This window comes from Marmota monax, unplaced genomic scaffold, assembly GCF_021218885.2.
Source record: "Marmota monax isolate L192 unplaced genomic scaffold, Marmota_monax_Labrador192_F-V1.1 WCK01_AAM20220418_F8-fsc00346, whole genome shotgun sequence".
NCBI classification, from domain to species: domain Eukaryota; kingdom Metazoa; phylum Chordata; class Mammalia; order Rodentia; family Sciuridae; genus Marmota; species Marmota monax.
The window spans coordinates 408,334-433,589 of NW_026692698.1; the positions used below are offsets into that span (position 1 = coordinate 408,334).

The 25,256-nt window shown below is 40.1% G+C and overlaps 1 protein-coding gene across 6 annotated transcripts in view; it reads left to right on the forward strand.

Moving 5' to 3' along the window:
• The window catches only part of Atp6v0a1 (ATPase H+ transporting V0 subunit a1), a 57,871-nt gene that overhangs the window by 21,160 nt on the left and 11,455 nt on the right, over positions 1-25,256 (forward strand). For 2 of the 6 annotated variants that reach the window (XM_058579946.1, XM_058579947.1), the window contains exons 8-19: positions 2,382-2,464; positions 3,775-3,868; positions 6,569-6,781; positions 7,693-7,843; positions 9,808-9,947; positions 10,252-10,409; positions 10,848-10,938; positions 13,692-13,810; positions 15,305-15,521; positions 15,897-16,004; positions 21,115-21,222; positions 22,371-22,388. In XM_058579946.1, coding sequence (XP_058435929.1) covers positions 2,382-2,464; positions 3,775-3,868; positions 6,569-6,781; positions 7,693-7,843; positions 9,808-9,947; positions 10,252-10,409; positions 10,848-10,938; positions 13,692-13,810; positions 15,305-15,521; positions 15,897-16,004; positions 21,115-21,222; positions 22,371-22,388 — 1,500 coding nt within the window. Of the gene's footprint in view, positions 1-2,381; positions 2,465-3,774; positions 3,869-6,568; positions 6,782-7,692; positions 7,844-9,807; positions 9,948-10,251; positions 10,410-10,847; positions 10,939-13,691; positions 13,811-15,304; positions 15,522-15,896; positions 16,005-16,938; positions 17,014-21,114; positions 21,223-22,370; positions 22,389-25,256 lie in introns of all 6 variants that reach the window. The other 4 variants (XM_046446558.2, XM_046446559.2, XM_058579949.1 and 1 more) reach the window with 3 other exon arrangements.

Here is a 25,256-nt window from a genome sequence, read left to right on the forward strand (position 1 = left end):
GTAACTCTCACCATGTGTGTATCTGATATACACATGACATACACATTATTTTCAACCTTTACCCACATAGGTATTATTTTGATTGGAAATATGCTTTTTTCCAATCACTTTAAACTTTAGTTTTACATATTTCCTGTTACTGGTCTGGGACTGAAAGAAAATTTGCCTTATATTAAAATTAAAGCAAGTCATCTGGTTACAAATTTGGTCATATTTATGCATAAATATGATCTTTGTAAATCTTATGAAATTTTATTTGGTACGATTTTATTATTGTTTGTTAGGAAAATCAGAAACTTAGTTCAAAAATATTTATTATAGCTGGGCACGCATGTCTGTAATCCCAGCGACTCGGGTAGGCTGAGGCAGGAGGATTGCAAGTTCAAAGCCAGCCTCTGCAATGTCCAGGCAATAAACAATTCAATGAGACCCTGCCTCTAAATAAAATTCAAAAAAGGACTGGGGATGTGGCCCAGTGGTTGAGTGCCCCTGAGTTCAATCCCCAGTACCGAAAAAAAATATATACATATACATATATATGTATGTGTGTGTGTGTGTGTATACATATGTGTGTGTGTGTGTGTGTATATATATATACATACACATACATATACACACACATACATACTTACATTATATATATATATAATGGCCTGGCATGGTGGCTCACACTTGTAATCCCAGCAGCTAGGGAGGCTGAGGCAGGAGGATTGCAAGTTCAAAGCCAATCTCAGCAACTTAGTGAGGTTCTAAGCAATTTAGGGAGACCTGTCTCTAAAAAAATTACACACACACACATATACATATGTGTAAATATCTATATAGTATAAGGTAGGATGATCTTCCCCATATAGTGCTTTGGAAAGTAGGAACAGCCTAACATCTTGGCATTTTGACATACGGGACAGAGTTCATAACCTAAATCTATATGAGCACATGGGTCCTGATTTCAGGGATTACAAGCAAAGGCTAAATTTATTGCAAAAATTTTATTTCATTTTATTCAGAAGTCTAGAGTTGGTTTTTCTGTTCTAGATTATCTTAGGAATTTCTTAAATTAGTATTCTTTATTCTAAGAAGAGAGACTGAATTGTGAATCTTCTCAGATTGGGTTGATGGTACAGCTATATTGTGACTTTTATCCTCCATACTAAGTAGGAATGTGGTGATATTTAAAGTGAATCACTTTACCTTGGGGTAAGGTTTGAGTCTTACTAAAGACTCTTGTGGAAACATTATAGTCTGCAGTCATAACTGATATGGAATTGTTCTCTGCAGTATTCAGTCAAGTTTCCTCTTGGCAATAGAAAGATTATATTATCAACAAATTCAGGAAAGGGGAGGGCTAATATGTATAATAGAGCAGCTGCACAAAGAATTGACCCCAGTGTAGCCTGGAGAATAAGACTTTTTTTCTTCTACAGTGCTAGGAATTGAACCCAAGGCCTCACGCATGCTAGGGAAGTGTACCACTGAGCTATATCCCCAACCCTGAATTTAAGGCTCTTGAGCCTAACTTTCTGTGGTTTTTCTTTTATCCTTCTAAAGTTTTGTTATTGTAAAAGCAGTACATACTCTGAGTATGAGAAACTAGAGCCAACTAGACAGTCCTGTATACTTTATTTTTTCTAATCTTTCCTTCTAGTCCTTGCATCATATTCTAGGTGTAAACTTGGTATTTGGAATTGATTGCTTATCTCCCTTTCCCACTAGGTATAAATTAACATGAATCAATTATGAGATTCTTCATCAACATTCTCCCCGGTGACTCAGTTCCTTATAGTTATTCAGCTCCCTTTCCAAGCCCCAGAACAGATAAGCCCGCAAACACCTCTGGCTTCCTTCTCTTTCCTTCCCTCTATACTTTTGTCATTCAGGCCATATAAGATTTAAAGTTGCATTGGAAAATAAACTAAGTTGTACTAAGAGAAATATCACCTTAGCTTTTCTATCAAGTTTCTGGTTATGTTTAAAAACAAATAAAGAAGATTTTTGTGAATTAAGAGATTATAAGACAGCTATTCTCTTAATGAAGCTTAAGAAAGGAGTGAGGGTATTGGTTAAAATACAGGCTGACCACATCCTTAAAGGATTCCTATTGTTCCTTTATTTATTTATTTATTTATTTATTTTTTAAAGAGACAGAGAGAGACAGAGAATTTTAATATTTATTCTTTTAGTTATCGGCGGACACAGCATCTTTGTTTGTATGTGGTGCTGAGGATCGAACCCCGACCGAACGCATGCCAGGCGAGCGAGCTACCGCTTGAGCCACATCCCCAGTCCCCTATTGTTCCTTTATCATATAGAAAGTTACTGTTTAAAATATTTTCATCTAGATTTAGAGGTCTGAACTCTTGGCTTTTGCTTCTGGAGCTTAGGGTGACTACGTGCACAAGTCTGTGTTTATCATTTTCTTCCAAGGCGATCAGCTGAAAAACAGAGTCAAGAAAATCTGTGAAGGGTAAGAAATACTTGCCTCCACCCAAGATGGCACAGCTGTGTTACTTAACTGTTGAGTCTTAATATTCAAAGTAGTGAAGTGCGGATTGTATTTTAAACCATTAGGAGTACTCCAAACTGGGAGAGGTGGTTCATGCCTGTAATCCTACCTGCTCAGGAAGCTGAGGTGGGAGGATCACAAATTTGAGGCCAGCCTTAGTAGTTTAGTAATACTTGTCTCAAAATAAAAAGAGCTGATCAGTTGTGGGCTGGGGATATAGCTCAGTTGGTAGAGAGTTTGCCTTGCATGCACAAGGCCTGGGTTCAATCCCCAGCACCACACACACAAAAAAAAGAGCTGATAGTTGTATAGCTATGTGCAAGACCCTGGGTTTAATCCCTAGAACTGCCAAAAAAAAAAAAAAAGCTTAAATTTATTGAAGTACCACCAAAACCACAATTTCAGCTGGGTCTGACAGTGGTACATGCCTGTGATCCCAGCAGTTTGGTAGGCTGAGGCCACAGGATCGCAAGCTGGGGACTAGCCGTAGCAACTTAGCAAAGATCCTGTCTCAAAATAAATAGGGCTGGGGATACAGCTTAGTGATAAAATATCTCTGGGTTCAATCCCCAGTACTTAACAAAACCGCACAATTTCCTTGGGTGTATGGCTCAGTGGTAGAATGTAGAGTGCAAGCACAAGGCCTTGGGTTTAATCCCCAGCACCACAAAACAAAAACCAGTTTTCTTTTTTGAGGGGACAGTGGATCTACAAACCTCTATAGTACTACAGACACTTGTGCCCTTAGGTTTTCTAAAATTTTGCCTTATAAGCAGAATTTTTTTCCATTCTATTTTTCTCCAATAATTTACAATATAGTATTTAATTTTTTTTTTTTTTAAGTCTCAGGGAAATTTCATAGCTGCAGAGAATGTCAAAATAATTCATATGTTGCTGGGTATGGTGGTACACACCTGTAATCCCAGCTACATGAGGCTAAGGCAGGAGGATCACGTTTGAGGCAGACTGGGAAATTTAGCAAGACCCAGTCTCAAAGAAAGGGGGAAAAAAAGGGCCAGGGATGTGCCAAAATGATAGGGTGCCCCTGGGTTGAATCCCCTGTACCTGCCCCATCCTCACCACACACAGAGTTCAAATGATATTGTTCTACCTACTGGCCACTTAATAGAAATTATTAGTGTTGGTTAACTCATCAGTCTGCTTTAATCCTGTGTTGAGCCTACTAGTAATTTAGGATTACTTTCTGAGATTATTTAAACTGAATATGTTTAGAAATTTGGTGTTTCTAAGGCTGTATCTGTACATTCCAGATTCCGAGCCTCACTCTATCCCTGTCCTGAGACGCCACAGGAAAGGAAAGAAATGGCTTCTGGAGTCAATACCAGGATTGACGATCTCCAAATGGTACACAGAGGGTCAGAGGGAATTTGTTCATATGAATTAACTTCAGTAGAGGACCATTCTCTTTCTTCAAAACTGACAGTTTATTAGATACCTATAGCAGTTCTGGATACCAAAAAAAGAAATGTCTTTGGGTACTATCCCTTTGGGGGCTGGGAAAAGTCTCTGGGAATGACTGTTAAAAATAGCATTAGTCATCTGCAAACAAGACAGGAATGCTGTACATCTGGAATCATTATTACTTATTCAATTCCTTTCTCCCTCATGAGTCTGAGATTTTTTTTTTGTAATAAAAAGTATGCTTACTTAAGAAAAAAAAACAAAAACATGCAATGCTCCAGAAGTACGCATAAAGCCAGTTTTGCCCTCACTCTCTACTCCCTTGGCAGCTACTCTGAACAGCATGGCTATCCTCTGGTCAACTTTAATCTAATTACACAGTCCATCCATCTAAAGACCCCTAGTGTGCCTCTTGAACCAAGAAGTGATTGAGTTAGATTTTTACCAAGTCACAGTGTGGGTGGTTTATGGACATCACGGTCATTACAGTGCTCCAAGGGAGCAGTTTATGTATAGTAGTTTATAGAAGGAAAGAGCAAGCACTGGGGCTTCCCTCTTGAAAGAAGAAATGTGATGATTGCTTCCTTTGACTCGTGTCTCATCCCAAAGGCAGTTCCTTTTAGCAATGACAAAATTATCAAAGATATATAATAATTCCCTTTCTGATCTTCCCCTTCAACCCCATTTTATATGACCCACCATCTTGACAGTAACTTAGCATTAATGAGCTCTTTTGAGATAAACTTGTCTGTTCAACTAGAGGAACAGTGTTTTTAGAACTGCTGGTTGATGATAGTGTTAACACATTCTGGGGCTTTTTTTTTTTTTATCTCTTTCAAGGTTTATAGGTAAATTAAGAGCATGTACAGTAGTTATTATAAATTACTAGAATTTTTTTTTTTTTTTTGTACCAGGGATTGAACTCAGGGGCACTTGGCCACTGAGCCACATCCCAGCCCCATTTTGTATTTTATTTAGAGACAAAATCTCACTGAGTTGCTTAGCACCTTGCTTTTGCTGAGGCTGGCTTTGCTTTGAACTTGCCAATCCTCCTGTCTCAGCCTCCCCAGCTGCTGGGATTACAGGTATGAGCCACTGTTCCCTTCCCTAAATTATTAGAATTTGACTTTTTTTTTCCCCCCATACTGGGGGTTAAACCCAGGGCTTTGAAAAATGCCAGACAAATTTTCTACAACTTAGCTACATTTCTAGCCCTAAAATTTGATTTTTAAAAAATTTAGTTGTAGCCAGGTATGGTGGCACATTCCTGAAATCCCAATAACTTGGAAGGCTGAGGCAAAAGGATTATAAATTCAAAGCCAGCCTCAGCAACTTAGTGAGACCCTGTCTCTAAATAAAAAATAAAAAGGGATGGGGATGTGGCTCAGTGGTGAAGAGCTCCTATGTTTAATGCTCTATACCCCTGCCCCCTCAAAAAAACATCCAGCTGTAGGAACTGAAATCTTGGAAAGAAATTGAACACCAAGGAGTAGGATGGGGGAAAAAAAGTCAATAGAACATTGGTTGTAAGTTTATTTAGTATCCTTTCAGAAGTTTGAGTAGTATTTGTGAAATAGTCAACAACAAGGAAAGATAGTGACTATCCTAAAGTGACATAAGTTTCCTGAGCATATGTGGTTGTTCTTTTTTTTTTTTGAAACCTCTCTGTGGAAGTTACCTTCCTCTGTGCAAGATAGTTTTTCAAGGAATAGTTGCTGCTTTGTTCTGAATTAATTTGAAGAACCTTAACATGGTTTGTATGGAGCTATTCCCTCTTCAAAGAAATGTGGAGACTTAACATGGATTCTCATACAGAAGTGTGGAGAGTGGATTGTTTACTCAGTTCCTTCTAGTAGGAGCAGTGGGCTTAGACTCTGTCCTGCTACTGAAATCTTAAATATTTGAAGGCAATGGAATTTAAAATGTCCCTGCATTTTCCTCTGAGAGAAATCTACTAGTTTCTAAAGGATCAACACAGAAACTATTTTCCTCCCAGAATCCTTTCTAAAAGATAAATAAAGCCTCTTGGCCCCTTGATGGCAGTGGCCCCTCAATGGCAGTGGTATATGGCAGCCCAAACCCATCTGGGGACTGTGGGTGCTCCTGATGTTACAATGCCTCCTGGCTAACATTTCCAACATAGGCACGTGGTCCGCACTGCCTCTTTCCCATGTTCCCTGATGCTGTTGCATGTGCAGGGCAGTCTGCAGCTTGCTGTTGTTAAATGTCTGGTTTTTAATTTGTAAACTCCTGTACCTGTGCTGCCCACTTTGAGTTCAGGCTTTATGTGGAAAGTCACTGTTCTTTAACATGCAAAAATGAGTCAAGGCCAGAGACCTGTGTTTATTATGCCCTGGACAGGTGGTAAGATTGAATATTGAGAGAAAAGCTATCCGACATTTCCTCAGGTATTTCTTCAGCTTTATGCTAAGTGAAAATGAATATTAGTAACTACAACTAATATTTTTTATAATTTGATTACCTCTCCCCCTACCCTTCCCCCACCAAAAAAATTAGTTAGAGGAAGAATAAAATAGTTCCTGGAAACCTGTTTTTGGAGACTGTGCTTCTTTGCCATTCATATCCTGAGATCTAAGGCTGGTGTATGAAGGATCCCTCTTCTGTTTCTGTCTCTGCTAAAAGGTTCTGAATCAAACAGAGGATCATCGGCAGAGGGTTCTGCAGGCAGCTGCTAAGAATATCCGGGTCTGGTTCATCAAAGTGCGGAAGATGAAGGCCATCTACCATACCCTAAACCTGTGCAACATAGATGTGACCCAGAAATGCCTGATTGCAGAGGTCTGGTGCCCAGTCACTGACCTCGATTCCATCCAGTTTGCACTTAGAAGGGGCACGGTGAGTTCCCAAAGCTAGCATGAAGCTTGCACCCAGGAAGAGAGGGTAGTAACACTAACTGATTTCATTTTTATGGCATTTTAACTTTCAGAGTTCTTTAACATATTCTTTTTGGATCCTGACAATACATGTTATATGTAGCCTAGAATACTATTGTCTTACAAATGTGGAAATTGCAGGTCAGTAAGTAAAGTGAAGTGAGAAAGCCAGCAAAGAAGGGAGTAGTGGTTAGTGAGCAGGAGGGGACTGCTAAGGAAAAGAAATTTGTACTGGAGAGAAGAGGAAGAGTTTCAGTGTTGGGCCTGCACATGGCAGAGAGGGCCTTTGCATCTGCTGATGAGCCAGGCACCTTGAAGGAGCCTGCTGGGCCAGACTGCAGGGGTAAGGGAGGGAGGAGAAGGTAGTGGACGAGAGGCAGAATGCATTGCTTTCTTCAGAGAAGGAGGAGAAAACAGCAGTATTCATAGAAAGGCTGATGTGAAGGAGGTTCCGTGTTTTCATTGGTTACACATTTTAGAGTTTATTTATGTTCATCTATGTTGCCCATGCCAGTCTCAACTTCTGTGTTCAAGTGTTCCACCTGCCTCAGCTTACCAAACGCTGAGACTACAGATACATGCCATTGTATTCTGCTTAAAGTTAAATTTTTTTTTCACAAGAAGGATATACATCCCCATACTTAGTTGAACTTTAATTATAAATTTACACTTAGTTCTGTTTCTCCAAGGATTGGGAAAAATAGCCTATAGTCTTATTTATTCATTAGTTTTATTGATATATAATTTACACAAGAGATAATACATAGATTTTATGCGTACAACTTGAGTTTTGATATATATATACACACACCCATATAGCCACCACAAGTAGGCGTATAATCTAATTTTGATTCCTGTGCTGATGTTTCCCAGGAACACAGTGGTTCCACTGTGCCCTCCATTCTGAACAGGATGCAGACAAACCAGACTCCTCCAACCTACAACAAAACCAACAAGTTCACATACGGCTTTCAAAACATAGTAGATGCTTATGGAATTGGGACTTACCGAGAGATAAACCCAGGTAAAATATCTGAAAGGTAAAATGTCTGAATCATTTTCCTCTAGAAGTTTTTGTCTGTTTGAGTCTTTTAACACTTCACTTTAAACACTTTTGAACAACTGGCTTAAAACTAAAGATGCTGTTAATACCTCAGCTCGTGTGTAATACCTGTGAAGGGGTACCCATTTAACATAAGCAGTTTGTGCTGATAATGGTCAATAACTGCTATATTTTCTTTTTCTAACCTTGGAAAAGGGAAGACAGAAGGAAGCCATTTTAAATATAAGACATCTTTTATCATCTCATGGATCTTTTTTATTGTTTTGTTGTTTTTTTGTTGTTGTTGTTGTTATTTTGGTACAAGGGATTGAACCCAGGGGCACTTAACCAATGAGCCACATCCCCAGCCCTTTTTATTTTGAGACAGGATCTCAGTTCCCTAGGACCTTGCTAAGGCTGGCTTTGAACTTGTGATCCTCCTGCCTCGATGAGATTACAGGAATGCATCAATGTGCCCAGCCAGGTGGTACTTCTTTAAGAGCTTATTGGATTGAATTTTTTTTTTTTTTTTTGAACCAGGATTGAACCTAGGGTTGATCAACCACTGAGCCACATCCCCAGCCCTCCAGCCCTTTTTATATTTTATTTTGAAAGTCTCACTAAGTGGCTTAGAACCTCGCTTAGTTGCTGAGGTGGGCTTTGAACTTGTGATCTTCCTGCCTAAGCCTCCTAAGCCACTGGAATTATAAGCATGTGCCACCATGCCCAGCTTGGATTGGACTCTTGCACGTGCCTTCACAGCCATAAAATACCCATTTATAGCAGCTGCCTTAAGAAAAATGTTTTTTCCTAGCCAGGCATGGTGGCACATGCCTATAATCCCAGTGACTTTGGAGGCTGAGGCAGGAAGATTGCAGGTTAAAGGACAACTTAGACTTTTTCCTCAAAAAAATTTAAAAAGGACTGGGGTTGTAACTTGGTGATAAAGCACCCTGGGTTCAATTTCCAGTACAGAAAAAAAAAGACATACACACAAAAGAAAAATATTTCTCTAAGATGTCTTATATTCAAAAATGGCTTCCTCCTGTCTTCCCTTTTCCAAGGTTAGAAAAACAAAATATAGCAGTTATTGACCATTATTAGCAAAAATCATTTCTCTCCTCTGTTTGGAGAGGTAATTATTAATCAAGAATCTGAGGGGCAGGGTATGTGGCTCAAAGTGCTTTTCTAGCATATATGAGGCCCCAGATTCAATCTTCAGCACTGCTAAAAAAAAAAAAAAAAAAAGTTTGAGGATTTGTTTCAGATGTAGCCTTCTGCAGGATATTTGTTTTGCTTCTAGGCTCTTTCCTCATTGCTTAGATGGTAAGTAGCTTCATTCTGCTTAGAAATTGGTTGCTTACGAAGAGAAGACAGCTGGCATGTTCTAGGAACAGTGTCCTAGGGGTTGAAAGAAGGTAATGGGACAAACCACAGTGCTACCAAAGCTTCCTTTTCATTTCCTGTGTTCTTAGTTTAAAATGTTAACAGTAGCACATTATTTCATTAGCTGCTTTGTGAGGGTGTAGAGTTCCTGCCATGAAAGATTTTCCCTGAGAGTTCATCTGTTCAACAACCTGGGAATAAGCCACCTTATACTGATGTTAATTAAAACATGGAGAAGAATGTGATATTTTGGGAATTGTGCTTTCTTTTATTATTTATTTATTTATTTATTTATTTATTTATTTATTTATTTATGGTGCTAGGGATTGAACCCAGGGGCACTCAGCCACTGAGCCATGTCTCCTGTCCTTCTTTTGTATTTAGAGACAGGGTCTCACTGAGTTGCTTAGGGTCTCACTAAGTTGCTGAGGCTGGCTTTGAATGAGTGATCTTCCTTCCTCAACCTCCCAAACTGCTGGAACAATAGGCAGGCACTCCCATGCCCAGCTTGTGCTTTCTTTAGTGTACTTGGTGATTTTCTTTCTTTGTTTTTTTTGTAGCTCCATATACCATCATCACTTTCCCTTTTCTATTTGCTGTGATGTTTGGAGATTTTGGCCATGGCATTTTGATGACCCTTTTTGCTGTGTGGATGGTGTTAAGGGAGAGCCGGATCCTCTCCCAGAAGAATGAGAATGAGGTAATGTTATATCTGTATTTGACTGAAGTGTTTATGATTTCTTAGGCATTCATTATGAAATTATGGTCAAAAAGTCTTTTATGCATAAATTTATCAAAAGGGGATAGAATAAGTTCATTTTTTACTAAAGAGACCATGTGCTGTACAAGCAAATTTCTCTTAACATTGTATTTGATCTATACTTCAAGCTCTCTGAACCAGGATGGAGTAAAGTAGCACCAGAAGCTAGTGTATTCTAAATAACAGTGTCACTGCATGAGCTGCAGTGAGTGCATTCTCATTACTTCTTTCTTCTGATTCCCAGATGTTTAGCACTGTGTTCAGTGGTCGATACATTATTCTGTTGATGGGAGTTTTCTCCATTTATACTGGCCTCATCTACAATGACTGCTTTTCCAAGTCTCTTAATATCTTTGGGTCATCCTGGAGTGTGCGACCAATGTTCACCAAATATAATTGGACGTAAGTTACGGAAGAAGCTAAAAGTCAAAACATAATCCTTTTATGTTCAGCTCTGATTTGTAAGACAAGGAATAAACTAATCCCTGAAAGGAAGTGGTTGACGATATCCCTATTTCAGAAGAATGCAGTATTTTGTCTTGTTTATACTCCAACTTGTGAAGCGCTTTATGATTTGTTCTCCATGTATCAAGGAACCAAGACTATAAATTAAGTGCATTTTGAGGGGGTGGAGGCAGAATTAAAAAGCAGATTCCTCAAATTCCCTACTTAGTTATATATATATGTTTTTAATTTTTGTGTGTGTTATTCTTGACTACTAGTCCATCTTTTATTAAAGAGACAAGATTGCTGTAGTAGTTTCTTTTGGGGTTATTTTATGAACCCTAGTAGTTTCCCTTCTTGATCAAAAATAAATAGGTTTTTCTCCTAACACGATAGGGAGGAGACTCTTCGGGGAAACCCTGTTCTCCAGCTGAACCCAACTGTCCCTGGAGTTTTTGGTGGGCCATACCCTTTTGGTATTGATCCGGTAAGAGTATTCTTTCTCATATGCTATTTTCACTTGTAACCCTGAAATGAGAGAATTAAAGTGAAGATAGTTACTTGCTTTTTAGTTGACACATTTTTAGAAAACCTTGATTTATTTGTTCAGAGTACTTCAAAGTCAGGAGAGACTCACACTTCTTGTTTATTTCTTTTCTTTTTTGTGGTACTGGTTATTTAACCCAGGGGCACTTAACAATGGAGTTATATCCCCAGTTCTTTTTATTTTTTTTATTTTGAGACAGGTTCTTGCTAAGTTACTGAGCCTGGCCTCAAACTTGCAATCCTCCTGCCTCAGCCTCCCAAGTCACTGAAATTACAGGAGTATGCTACCATGCCCAGCATTACTTATTTCTGAGGTGGCTAATATTGACTCCGGGAAGGCTGATTTTTCAAGATCCCTTCCCAGTATTTTTAGCAGAAGGTTTAACAAAGCTGAAATACTTCTTTCCTATGGATTTCAGACTTTTTTTTTTCTTTGCTAAAGTTGCAAACTTAAAAAAAAAAATTATCTTAGAGTTTTTTTTTCCAAATACTTTGGCAAATAAAATATGATCAATCAATTTTGGGGGGGGCAGGTACCAGAGATTGAACTCAGGGGCACTCAACCACTGAGCCACATCCCCAGCCCTATTTTGTATTTTATTTAGAGGCAGGGTCTCACTGAATTGCTTAGTGTCTCACTTTTGCTGAGGCTGGCTTTGAATTTGCAATCATCCTGCCTCAACCTCTGAGCTGCTAGTATTACAGGAATGTACCACCGCACCCGGCAGATGAACTCTTTTTGGACAGGACAGTTCAAATAGAAAAGATGCTGAGCTAGGAGGTACAAGCTCTGTCTTAGGCTACAGAGCTTGCACTTTCACCTTAAGATGACCGTGGGGATTCAGGGAAGGTTTTGGCACAGGAGGATGATTAGATGAGAGCCATGGTTTAGGCAGCGTGAACAGATGGCCCAATGGAGGCAGATAAAACTGTCAGACAGTACTAACAAGCATTCAAGCCTTAGGTAATAGGAACTACAGAAGTTGATAGTGAAAGATAAAGGAGTCTGGGCATGATAGCACCCACTTCTACAACCTGTAATTCTAGCTACCTGGGAGGCTGAAGCAGGAGAATTGCAAGTTCAAGGCCAATTGAGGCAATTTGGAAAGAACCTGTTTCAAAATTTAAAAATAAATAAAAAGGGGAGAATAATTCAGTGGTAGAGCACCTCTGGATTCAATCCTCATTACTGAAGAAAAAAAAAGATATATGAGATCTGGGGGTGTAGCTCAGTCGTACAGTACTTGCCTAAAATGTTCCAGGCCTGTGTTCTGTCTCCAACACTGCATGCACATGCACACACAGATAGGTGGAACAACATCATCAAGGAATATGATCAACAAAACAGGTGTGGGGTAATCTGCAAGATAAATAACCCAGTTTCTTAAAAAAAAACTATATTTTGTAGGGAACAAAAAAGGAAAAATAGAAGGAGAACCTATAGATAAGAGACTTAAAAACTAAATTAGCTATCACAGTGTAAGACCTTAATTGGACTTTGCGTTAAATAAATGAACTCCAAAAAATAGTCTGGACAAAATCAGAGAAATTTGAATGTTGAGTATTTTATGATATTAAAGAATCATTATTAGGGTTGGGTTCTAGCTCATTGATAGAACATATGCTTAGCAGAGCCCTGAGTTCAATCCCCAGCACACACACACAAAAAAAGGATAATGCTTTTTGGTGTGGTGACTGTATTATGGATATATTTTTAAAAAGGAATCCTTATCTGGGCATGGTGCATATGCCTATGATCCCAACCAACAGGTAGAGTGGCTGAGGCAAGAGGGTACATGTTTGAGGCCAGCTTTGGCAACTTAGCAAGACCTTTTCTGAAAAAATTAAAAGGACTAGGGCTGGGTACAGTGGAACACGCTTGTAATCCCAGTGATTTGGGAGGCTGAGGCAAGAGGATTACAAGTTAAAAGTCAGTTTCAGCAATTTAATGAGGCCCTAAGCAACTTAGTGAGACCCTGCCTTAAAATAAAAACATAAAAAGGACGAGGGATATAGCTGAGTGATAAAGTACTCTGGGTTCAATTCCTACTATCAAAAACAAAAACAAAAAAGCACTGGTGATATGACTCAATGATAAAGCACCCCCAGATTCAATTCCAAGTATCAAAATTTAAAGGGATGGGGATGTAGCTTACTTCCCTAGCATGTGTGAGGTCACCAGCACACACAAAACTTCTTACCTTTTAGAGATCCATACTAAAATATTTACAGGTAAAATGATCTGATATCTAGACTTTGCTTCAAAATAATATAAAAGTGGGAAGTGGGCATGATGAAATATATTGGTATGAATCCATAAATTGATAGAATTGTTGAAGTTGACTGATACAGCAGTTTATTATTCTGTTTAAATTTAGGTTTAGAATGTTCCATTTAAAAAACAAACAAAAAACCCTTAGCTGAATATGGTAATACATGCTTATAATCCCAGATACTTAGGAAGCTAAATCAGTAGGCTTGCAAATTCAAAGCCAGACTGGGCAATTTACCAAGATTCTATCTCAAAGTAAAAATATAAAGGGCTGGGGATGTAGTCCATTGCTTGCCTAACATGAGGAAAGCCCCAGGTTCAATAAACAAAACAAACAAAAAAATGTTTTAATCAGATGAATAATATTTTCCCATTTGAGAATTCTTTGTGTAATACCTTTTTGTTTTATTGGGTCGTGACAGATTTGGAACATTGCTACCAATAAGCTGACCTTCCTCAACTCCTTTAAGATGAAGATGTCTGTTATTCTTGGTATCATCCATATGATGTTTGGAGTCAGTCTGAGCCTTTTCAACCATATGTGAGTTGCTCTGTTCTTATATTCATAAGAGTGTGCATAGTCGCTGGGATGTGGTGACACACACCTGTAATCACAGAGATTTGGGAAGCCAAGGCAGGAGGATTGCAAATCTTTTTTGGCAGGGGGGGGGGGTTGGGGGTGGGGAGAGGGGGTGGTTTACTGAGAATTGAATTCAGGGCCACTCAACCATTGAGCCACATCCTGAGCCCTATTTTTTTTTTTTTTTTGTATTTTACTTAAGACAGGGTCTCACTGAGTTGCTTAGTGCCTTGCCATTGCTGAGGTTGGCTTTGAACTTGAGATCCTCCTGTCTCAGCCTCCTGAGCTGCTGGGATTACAGGCATTTGCCACTGCACCTATCCAAGGATTACAAGTTTTTTTTTGTTTTTTTTTTTAAAGAGAGAGGAGAGAGAGAGAGAAAGAGAAAGAGAATTTATTTTTAATATTTATTTTTTAGTTCTCGGCGGACACAACATCTTTTGTTTGTATGTGGTGCTGAGGATCGAACCCGGGCGGCATGCATGCCAGGCGAGTGCGCTACCACTTGAGCCATATCCCCAGCCCAGGATTACAAGTTTAAAACCAGCTTTAGCAACTTAGCAAGGCTCTAAGCAACTTAGCGAGACCCTGTCTCAAAATAAAAAGTGCTGGGGATGTGGCTTATTGGTTAAGCACCCCTGGATTCCATCCCCAGTACCAAAAAAAAAAAAAAGAATGAATTATTCAGATAATGCTTTTGCCTAAAGACATCGTATCATATTTGGGGAGGCATTAATAACTCAGAACCTGACTGTATTATAGAAGTAATTTTTCAAAAATCTTATGGTGTTAAATGAAGCTAAATTGTAGTCCCTTAGCAGTTTGCAGCAGCAGTAAATTTTTTTTTTTTTTTTTTTAGGTTTTTTAGTTGTTAATGGGCTTTATTTATATGCAGTGCTGAGAATCGAACCCAGTGTCTCACACATGCTAGGCAAGAGCTCTACCACTGAGCCACAACCCCAGCCCAGCAGTAAAAATCTTTGAAAGCAAATTAGTAGGCAATTTTCATCAAATTGAGTGAATTATTTTTCTTCCTTAATGTGAAACTCACTTAAAGTTATAAACTGTAGTCCCAAAGTACACTAAATTTTTTAGTCTCTTTCTCATGGAGAGAATGGTGGGTATGGTTCTGAAGCCATTCAAGAGCCAGAAATTTGAAAGTGGTAGTTAATTCTGCATTGTCTCTGTTGCATCCAGTGCTTCTGGGTGCTGCTGTTGTTTAAAGTGATACAGACAGAATTGAGGGAGCCAGACTGGGCCACTTAGCAAGACCCTCTCTCAAAAAGGGCCAGGGAAGTAACATTGCTTGCCTGGCATGAGGGAAGCGCTGGGTTCAGTCCCCTATAACATAAAAGTGCTCCTGGGTGAAAAATGTAGTGAATATTATATTCAGTGAAGGAGTGGCCCTGGTCTATTGAGCCATAATCTTCATTTTTTTCCTCTTTCCCTTTTTAGCTATTTCAAGAAGCCCCTGAATATCTACTTTGGATTTATTCCTGAAGTGATCTTCATGTCCTCTTTGTTTGGCTACTTGGTTATCCTAATTTTTTACAAATGGACAGCCTATGATGCTTATTCTTCTGAGAACGCACCTAGCCTTCTGATCCATTTCATCAACATGTTCCTCTTTTCCTATCCGGATTCTGGTATTTCAATGCTGTATTCTGGACAGGTGTGTCAACCCAGAGGGTGGCTCTCATTGGTTGTCAGGAAGCCACATGTTTCTCTGACCCTAAAAAAAACCTAAAATACCTTTCTGTAATATTTAGTTTTAGGCCCATACACCCAGATATAAATTGAGACCATTTGTCTTATCTTGGAGGGTTCACTGTCATTTCTATATCCAGAAAAGATGAAATTTAGAACTATCCTCTTATGGAACAATTCTCAAGTTTGCCACAGCATCTATTAAGTAATATGAGACACTAGACAGTGTTATTAATATATCAGTAAGAAAGAACTGTTTGGAGGAAATTTGTGCTGGATTTAGAAACTGTACATCTGATTAATGTACTTTAAAGTGACGTGCCCTATCCTTATTTTGCAGAAAGGAATTCAGTGTTTCCTGGTAGTGGTTGCTCTGCTGTGTGTACCTTGGATGCTACTGTTTAAGCCACTGGTTCTTCGCCATCAATATTTGAGGAGGAAGCATTTGGTAAGTGTATATCTACTATTAAAAATTACTAGACTTTTTTTTTTTTTAAGATCTAGGTAATAAGACTGGGGATGTAGCTCAGTTGTAGAGTACTTGCCTAGCATATGTGAGGCCATAAGTCCAATCCCCAGTACTGCAAAAAGAAATAAACAAATAATAAGTAAATAACAAGATGATTTCTCAGATGATATAATTAGCTGTGCACAAATCTGTACACTCTTAAAACACATTCATGTTATATCCCAGCATGAGAACTAGGCCTGCCAAAGTCAGTATTATATACTTGCTGCTCAGACATATGGATTCAGCTTTAGTAGCTGGGTTAGAACAAATCACAAGTTTTTACCTTTCCTGGTCATGCTTTATTCATGCTGTGCTCATCAGAATCCAGGCCTGAACCTGTCTAGATGCAGCATCAGCCAAAACAAGGTTGCAAAAGCTACAGACAGGTGAACCCACTCATATGATTTGCCTGGGTGACCATAGGAATGACACTGAGACTTTTTTTTTTTTTTTTTAATTATACTTCAACCAACCAACACATCTGGGCAAAAGGTTTGGTTTAAAGCATGTTTTTTTCCCCCCAAAGCAACATATATGTATGTTTGCTTAATGTATATGTGCATATGAATTACACACACACACACACACACACACAAAGTTAGAATTGCCAAACATTCAGTGTTGTGTGTAATTTCTGGCTATCCAGTAATGCTTACATATTGCACTGCCTGAGAAAACCCAAAAGATCTTGTTGCATGACTCTCATGTAGCTGTGAGATTTTCCCTGCTATTGGAGAGCAGTTGAATTACAAGACCCTTCTCCCTTTTCTGACCATCTTCATCCTTCCATGTACCCTCCATTCGTCTCCCCTTTCCCTTTCTCCCTCTTTTGTTTTCTTCTCCCTTCTTCTTTTCTTCCATTCACTATCAGGAAGGGCAACCTGTGGAGGCCCCAGTCAGCCCAACCCCGAGCCAACAGGGACTAGAGGCAGCAGCGGCTGCAACAGTGAGTGAATTAAATCCAGCAAACCAAACATTTTGTTAAGGAGGTGGCAAACAGTGCAGCAGAATTTTTTTTTAACACGGTTGAGAGCATGGGACATGTGCACTCTTGGGAAGTATGTCCTTGTTCCTCATTGAGATGATGACAGAAGAGCTTTCCATCTCTTAAGAATAGATTCTGGTATCATCTTTACTTGATCTACTAAGTTTCTATTCAAATATGTAAGTACAGTTCCATCCATGGGAGTGAAGTGGCTGTTGTACCCTCTCCAAGTCCCATCATCTTAAACCAAAATGGCAGCTCTTGGACTCATCTACTTTTGTGTCTGTATTTTGTGACCATGTATTGGATGATTTTTCAACAGGGAGGCAAAAACATCTCTGTGATTCTTAAATTGGTTTTCTTGTACTTTAGAGTTCTGCTTCAGAATGATTCTTAGACTTTGGGTCCTTTTTAGCAAAATTATTTAATGCTCTTTAAAGTGAGAATGTGTACATATTTCCTTTTTGTGAAAGACTCAGAAACCCTTATGTCCTCAGCTGTTTCAGTGAGACCTCCACTTTCCCATGTGTCTTGTGCCTACTGTATATCCAGTGTAGTAACCAAAGTCATCTTCTGTCTTGATTTTCCCCTCTTCTGATACTACGTTGTGATTCAGTAATAACACTTTGAATGTTAGCATTTGAGTATTTGTCCTTAAAAAACATCTTTTAACCACAATCTCATAATGCACTAATATCAAATTAGCTCAGTATATTCTAGATTATGAAACTACAAGATTTAAAAAAGAATCTCCCTAGTGGTGATTATGGTGATTACTCATGTACTTCCATGTTCTAGTAGCATATACTCCTTTAAAGAAAATGAAGTACTTAGATGGATAACCATTTCCTCCAATAGGTGTTCCTGATCCTTTTGGAAAAATGCTTAGCCCTCCTACTAGAACTACTCTAAAGGGGCTGGTATTTTGGGTCAAAAGAAATTTTAATCAAGTGTAGGGGCTTACTTTCTTTTTCCTGTAAGAAATAAAACCCTTAAAACACATACAGCCCATTATTAATGTTCTTTCCGTGCACTTTTATTTCTGCTAGTCTTAGCATCATAAAGTACTTCTGAGAAGGTCTTGATGCTTTTAAACCTGGCAGTGACTTCTACGATAAATTCCAAGTCAAAAATCCCAGTCTGGAGCCCTTCACATTCTTAGTGTCTTCTTATCTCAGTGGTTCTTTAACCAAACATCTGCTTCTGGGGAGCAGCCCATTCAGTGGCTTCAGGATGACCACTCTACAAGAAGGGCTCTAGATTCTTAATGCCAGAGGGCTGAGTATTTGAACACGGATTTGGTTTTTGTCCTCTTAGTTGTCTGTGAGTGGTGTATCACAGTTTTAATTTCAGTTTTTGTGCTGATGTGTGTCTTTCATCCCCCTATCCATAACTCTTATTCTCTGCATTCTGAAGAGGTACTTGTTATTGTCTGGCTGGGAGGTTTAACCTGTCTGCCCTCACTTTATCTGCTGGAAAAACAGAAAAGCCTTTTGCTTTGGTAGCTTTGAATCCTGAAACCATCCTGAAGCCTATAACCCAGCTCAGGACACACTGGAGTTCCCTCTTGTGCCCCTATTTTGGGAGGGGGCACTGAGGATATAACCCAGGGATGCTCTATCACTGAGCTACAGACATACCCAGCCTTTTGTTGTTATTATTATTATTTTTTTTTGTGGGGGGTATTGGGGATTGAACTCAGGGGCACTTGACCACTAAGCCATATCCCCAGCCCTGTTTGTATTTTTATTTAGAGACAGGGACTCACTGAATTGCTTAGCGCCTTGCCAAGTTGCTGAGGCTGGCTTGGAACTTGGGATCCTCCTGCCTCAGCCTTAGGAGCCACTGGGATTACAGGCATGCACCACTATGCCTATTTTTAATTTTGAGACAGGGTCACACTAATTTGTGGAGGCTGGCCTCAAGTTTGCAATTCTCCTACCTGAGTCTCCCAGTCACTGAGATTACAGGGTTGTACCACTGCTCCCAGCTTTTGTGCTTTTTTTTTTTTGGTACACAGGTTTCAGTGGTTCCCAAATATGACTACATATCAGAATCACCCATAAACTTTGGGTTGGTTTCTTAGGGTATTAAAACAAAATAGATAAATGGAAGAAGAAATAAAAGTGATCCATGATCCAGACAATCCCCTGTTGACACTTTGAAAAATAAAATAGTAGGTACACTTGGCTGGAGAGTGTGCATAGTAATAACTAAGAAGAAAACATCGGTTCCCACTGCAGTTTTCCTCCACCTCCAGGGTATTATTAATAGGGAGGGGCTTTGCCTCTAGCATATATCTGTCATCTTTGGATACAACGTGTGTGTGTGTGTGTGTATGTGTATGTGTATGTGGGTGCGGGGAAACACATTAAGAGTTGGGTTTTAAACTGTGGCTCTTCTGCCCCTTATTTATTTATTTATTTATTTAAGATTGAATGTGTATTATTAGTTATTTCACAGTGATGCCTACTCTCTAGGTAGCCTGGCATTCCAGAGAATATTGTTGGATATGCCAAAATTACATAATCACTTTCTCATTGATGGATGTGTTGGTTATTCCCAATTCTTTGCCATTATAAACAATTTGGGGAATATCTTTGTATAGCTTATTAAAGTTTTGCAAGCATGTCACACAATGGGATTGCTCTATCCCAAATGGTACATGTGTTATACATTTTTAATAGACTCTTCACAATGATTAGGTAATTTCTACGTGGGGGAATATTTTTTAAATATGGATTTACTGTGCCCCACCCTAGACCTACCATATTTATAATTTCTGGAGATAGTATTTGAAAGTTTTTTTAAAAGTATAGCTTTAAGACGATTATAATGCTGCTGATTTTTTGACCAGCATATGAGGACCACTGTTAGAAAAAGAGGGAGACTCTGAGTATGGAACCACATGCCTATAATCTCAACAACTTGGGAGGCTAAGGCAGGAGGATTGTGAGTTTGAGGCCAGTCTCAGTAACTTAGCAAGGACCCATTTCAAAATAAAAAAGAGAGCTAGGGATATGGCTTAGGGGTAAGGCCTAAGTATTTGAACACGGTTTAAATACTTGAGTTTAATCCCAAGTACCCCCACTCAGAAGAAGAAAAAGGGAGAATCTGTGCAGACATTGGGGTCTGAGCTAGCCAGTGAACTGTGGTAAAAGGGGTACCCCAAAAGGTGAAGCTAAGGAGAAGAACCACAGTGTAGTTGGCCAAACCTTCTTGCACATTGTGCTGCTGCCCCATAGGCCATTTTGCAGGATAGCCCTCCACCTCTTTCCTGGAGAGAGACTTATGAAGTGGTTCTAGGGCTGCTTCTCAAGTTGACTTTAAAATTCTATCCAAACTTGTACACCCTTCTGCTGAAGACTGTACTTGTGAAGACAGAAGGAACAAACGCCAAGTCAGTTTCTGCCCTGTAACAGTCATTTTAACACTCTAAAACTCTCCGAAGCACCTCTTTGATCTGTTGTTATTTTTTAACTCAGTATTCTCTAGCCACAAATAAATGTACATTAAGTGAATGTACATTAATTTTTTTTACTTCCCTAACCTAGGCACTCCTTTGGTCCTGGGCAGAGATCCTGCACATTTCTGGGAGAGATTGCTGGAACTCCTGGGCTCCTGTTGAAAGCTTATCAGACTAGCGTGCACTCACTATGTCTCTTGGCTTCTCTCCCTCTTAGAAAGCCTAATCTTTATTTCCAACAAATTTAAGCCCTTGCAGCCTTTACTGATAAAGGTGCACTTGTTAAGAGAATGTGTTTGTATTCAGTTTTCATTCAAGCAGGGTTCTCGGCATCGATCAAGGCTAGGTTGATGCCTCTTGGTGCAGCTGGCTGAGGTGGTAAATTCAGGTTACCACCTGTAGGGTCTGGGGCAGTGGTGCTTGGGGTGGGAACAGTTGTTCATTTTTACTTAGCTGTTCAATTAGTGAGTTTTGCCCTTGTTGTTAGGATATATGCTCTTCTGAGGTTTGTATGTACTAACCATCGCCCTTCCTCACCTCACAGAATGTCACATTAAAGCCCAGGCAAATTCTGCTCTTTCTGTTCATCTGTGTAGGGAACTCTCAACTTTGGTGGGATCAGGGTGGGCAACGGACCGACAGAGGAGGATGCTGAGATTATTCAGCATGACCAGCTCTCCACCCATTCAGAGGACGCAGAAGAGGTAAGATCCAGTGGTGTGGGCTTCCTCTCCTTCCACCTTGGGTCAGTCCTAGTCTTGTTTTCCTAAGAAGCTTACTCCAGTCTTCTTGAAAAGTAAAAATACTAACAATCAGTTTGCCCTCTGGGCTGCTTAGGGTACCACAGCTTTTTCTGTGGGCCCTTGCTCTAACTCCAGTGTTGCCTATAGAGCCCACAGCAGCTTTGCTCTGCTCTTCTTGAATTCCATGGTGCATGCAGTACTGTGCACACAGTCTCAGCTGCTAACTGCTCTCCTCAGCCCAAGCAGCACCCAGCATCCCAGTTCTTGTTACCTGAAACAGACTACTCAGGATGGCTTCTTTGTCCCTTGATCCTTCTGACAGTTGTTCTGTTTACATTGTTAACCGAGTATAATCAATCAGTGGTACTTTTTAAGTCCTATGCTACTGATGTGTTCTTGTTGTAGATATTTTGTTTTTGTTATTATTATTTAAATATTTTTTTAGTTGTAGTTGGACACAATATCTTTATTTTATTTATTTATTTTTATTAGGTGCTGAGGATCGAACCCAGGGCCTTGCACGTGCTAGGCAAGCGCTCTAGCTCTGAGCCCCAGCCCCTTTATTATTAATTTTTATTTGCCTCTTTTTTTTTAATAGGTCATTACCTGACCATTCATAGCATAAAGTCTCTGAATTGAACTATTAAATATTAACTATTCGTTTTATTTATTAAAACAGAATGTTCTTTTTTTTGTTTATTTTGGGTTTTTTTTCCCCCATTGTTTTGTGTGCTTTTGGTTTTTTGAGACAGAGTTTTGCTATATTTCCCAGTCTGGTCCCGAACTTGGGCTCCTCTTCCCTTGGCAAAATATTCATTTTTAAAGTATAAATGAGTAGAGGACCTAGATTGAACTTTTCAGTCTGTCTGACCGCTTTCAACTGTGTATATGATTTTTTTTTTAATTACAAGCATTGGGGTGCCTTTAAAAATATTTATCTTACTGCTCTCAGTTCCTGCTATTCTCATTTTGCATGTGTAGACTAATTTATTAGTCCATGTAATGTTCGTTGCCAGTCCTCCCCAAGAAGCAGGCAGTAGTATGTGCTCATAACCTATGACCCTGTGTGTGGCGTGCATTCCCACTAAGTGTAAATTTGTGTTTTCAAGCCTACCGAGGACGAAGTGGTAAGACAAAAGCCTTCATGTTTATTTGGGGGCTTCTCTTTTCCCATCCTTGTGATCACTCTGACCCTGCAACACCCTGGGGCTACACACATGACACTGTGCATCCTGCATCTCACTGGCCATTTCTAACCAGTTTGTGAGCCTGTGTTCTGAAAAAGCTCATCTCCATTAACTGCATCTCATGTTGATCACCTCTGTCTTTGTGTCATTGACTTTGCAGATCTAATACCTCTAAGAGTGGCTTTGAAGGAGCTGCAAGTAATGTCTGCACTGGCATTCTTGAAGTGACTTCCCTTGGGGGCTAAGTCCCATTGGGTCTTCATGTTCCTCTCCTGTGATGTCGTTGCTCTCCCACTGGGAGTAGCTGTGCACCCTGCTCCTCTGAGTACCTATGAGCATAGCTTACCCTTCCTCCCTGTCTGAGATGCAGCCAGCCACATCCTGCTGCCCTCATCAGCTTGATGCTTCCCCTTAGAACCACTAGACCCTTGCTTGGGGTCAGCTCTATCTCCATGTGACCCAGTGGAGAGGGAGACAACTTTTAGGAGGCTTTGCCTCTCGGATGCATCCCAGGAAGAGTAATCTGTCTGGTGAAGAATTTATATATCAGACAAATGTTAAGAGCAACAGAATGAAAAGAAGTTTGGCTAAATATGCAGGCCACATCTAGAGTGGAAGGCCTTCTAGCTCAGCAATATTTCATTTGGCAACACATGTTCTGAATTGGGTGTTTAAAAGGCCTTGCTGCACTGTTTACATCTTTCTCCTACCCCCCACCCCCGAAAAACAAAACAAAACTTCTTTAAAATGCCTAGACCCTTCCTTTCCTGGCTCTCCTGGTCCTCTGTCTAAGGGCAGTGGAATGGGAATGGAAAACCTCACTGACCTGTGTAAAACAGGCAGTGCTTGTCTTCCTGACATTTGGAGAGGCTCCTTTGCTGGCATCAAGGATTTTCTTTGTTCTGTGCAGTCATTGGCTGAGCTGCCTGGCATGATTGGGGAGACAATGTTCCACGTTAGCAAGAAACCCAACCTTCTCCCGGTATCACCACCTCCCACAATATTGCATTCTAAATGTTGTCCTCATCGAGTACACAATGCATGGTCTTAGTCAGAATGGTTCAGCCAGCCATCTTTTATCAATGTCCTTGTTTGTAGCCATGTCCTTTGGGTTGGACAGTCAAAGAAGATAGACTCTAATTCAGCCTTCCCAGTCTTTGGCCACCCAACTCAGAGATTTAGTTCACTGTGCTTCCTTAATAGTCATAACATTGTATCTTTATCAGGCACTGATACTCTTCAGCCAAAATTTAGGTAACTATATCAGTTACATAATGATACTAAACAAAGAAAATTCCCTTAAAAAGTCCAGCCTGCTTCTAGAATTTCCCCATTTTGCTTGGATGCAAACCCTTGTGTGTTCCCTGGGAGGCACTCATTTTTGTTGCAAATAAGGACCAGGACACTTGATAGTCTCAAAAGTTGTAACTAGGGGCTGGGGTTGTGGCTCAGCGGTAGAGAGCGCACCCCGCACATGCGAGACCCTGGGTTGGATCCTCAGCACCACATAAAAGTAAATAAGTGAAATAGAGGTATTGTGTCCAATTACAACTAAAAATAAATAAATATATATTTTTTTAAAAAGTTGTAACCACTCAGCAAGGGTCAACAGCCCCCTCCCCACTGGCTTCTCATGAGGTGATTCACCAACTCATCCCCATACTCACCCACCTGTCCAAACACTCACCAACCCATCTAGTCATTCATTCACCTTCTGTGTGTCATCAAGCCATATGTTTAGTGCTGTAGAGACCAAGGGAAAAAAGCCCATAGTTCTTGCCTTTAAGCATCTCCCAAAGTGGGGAGACAGTCTGGGTGGCGGATGCCATGATGGGCACTGCTCAGGATGCTGTGGGAGCACAGATAAGGCCTTGAGAAACACTGGGATGAGGTTGGGAAGAATTCAGAAAAGGATTCCCTCAGGGACTTATTCCTGAGCATAGCCTGGACAAGCAGGGGTTTCTGGGGGTGGAGATGAGCAGGTGTTCAGCTTGGCTGGAGCAGAGTCAGGAGTTGGAGGACTGGTGGGAGATGAGACGAGAGGTTTGGCAGAAACATGCCATAGTAGTTGTTGCCTCCTTGGGGCAACAGGAGCCATCCGAGAGTGGAAAAGCTGGAGCAACACAGGCACATGTGCATTGCTGAACTAGCTCCAGGGTTAGAGTTGTAGGGGTTGTTGGGTGGGGGAGGGGCACAGTCTGAAGACAGGGACACCATCTAGTCTGATGTGATTCAGGAAAGAATTGGGCAGCCTGAAGTGAAGTAAGGCATTTATAGGAGGAGTTGGAAATGAAGGGGCCAATATGAGACATTAAGAAAGTTGGGGCTGGGGATGTGGCTCAAGTGGTAGCGCGCTCGCCTGGCATGCGTGCAGCCCGGGTTCGATCCTCAGCACCACATAAAAATAAATAAATAAAATAAGGGTATTGTGTCCAACTACAACTAAAAATAAATCAAATAAATCAAAAAAAAAAAAAAACCAAAGTAAAAGCTGCTGAAGCTAGGGCACACCTATAATCCAAGCAACTTGGAAAGCTAACGCAGGAGGATCAGAAGTTGAAGGCCAGCCTCAGCAACTTAGTGAGATCCTGTCTCAAAAAATAAAAAGGCACCTGTAATCCCAGCAGCTCAGGAGGCTGAGACAGGAGGATCATTAATTCAAAGCCAGCCTCAGCAATGGCGAGGTACTAAGAAACTCAGTGAGACCTTGTCTCTAAATAAAATACAAAATAGGGCTGGGGATGTGGCGCAATGGTTGAGTGCCCCTGTGTTCAATCCCTGGGACCCAAAAAATAAATAAATAAAAAT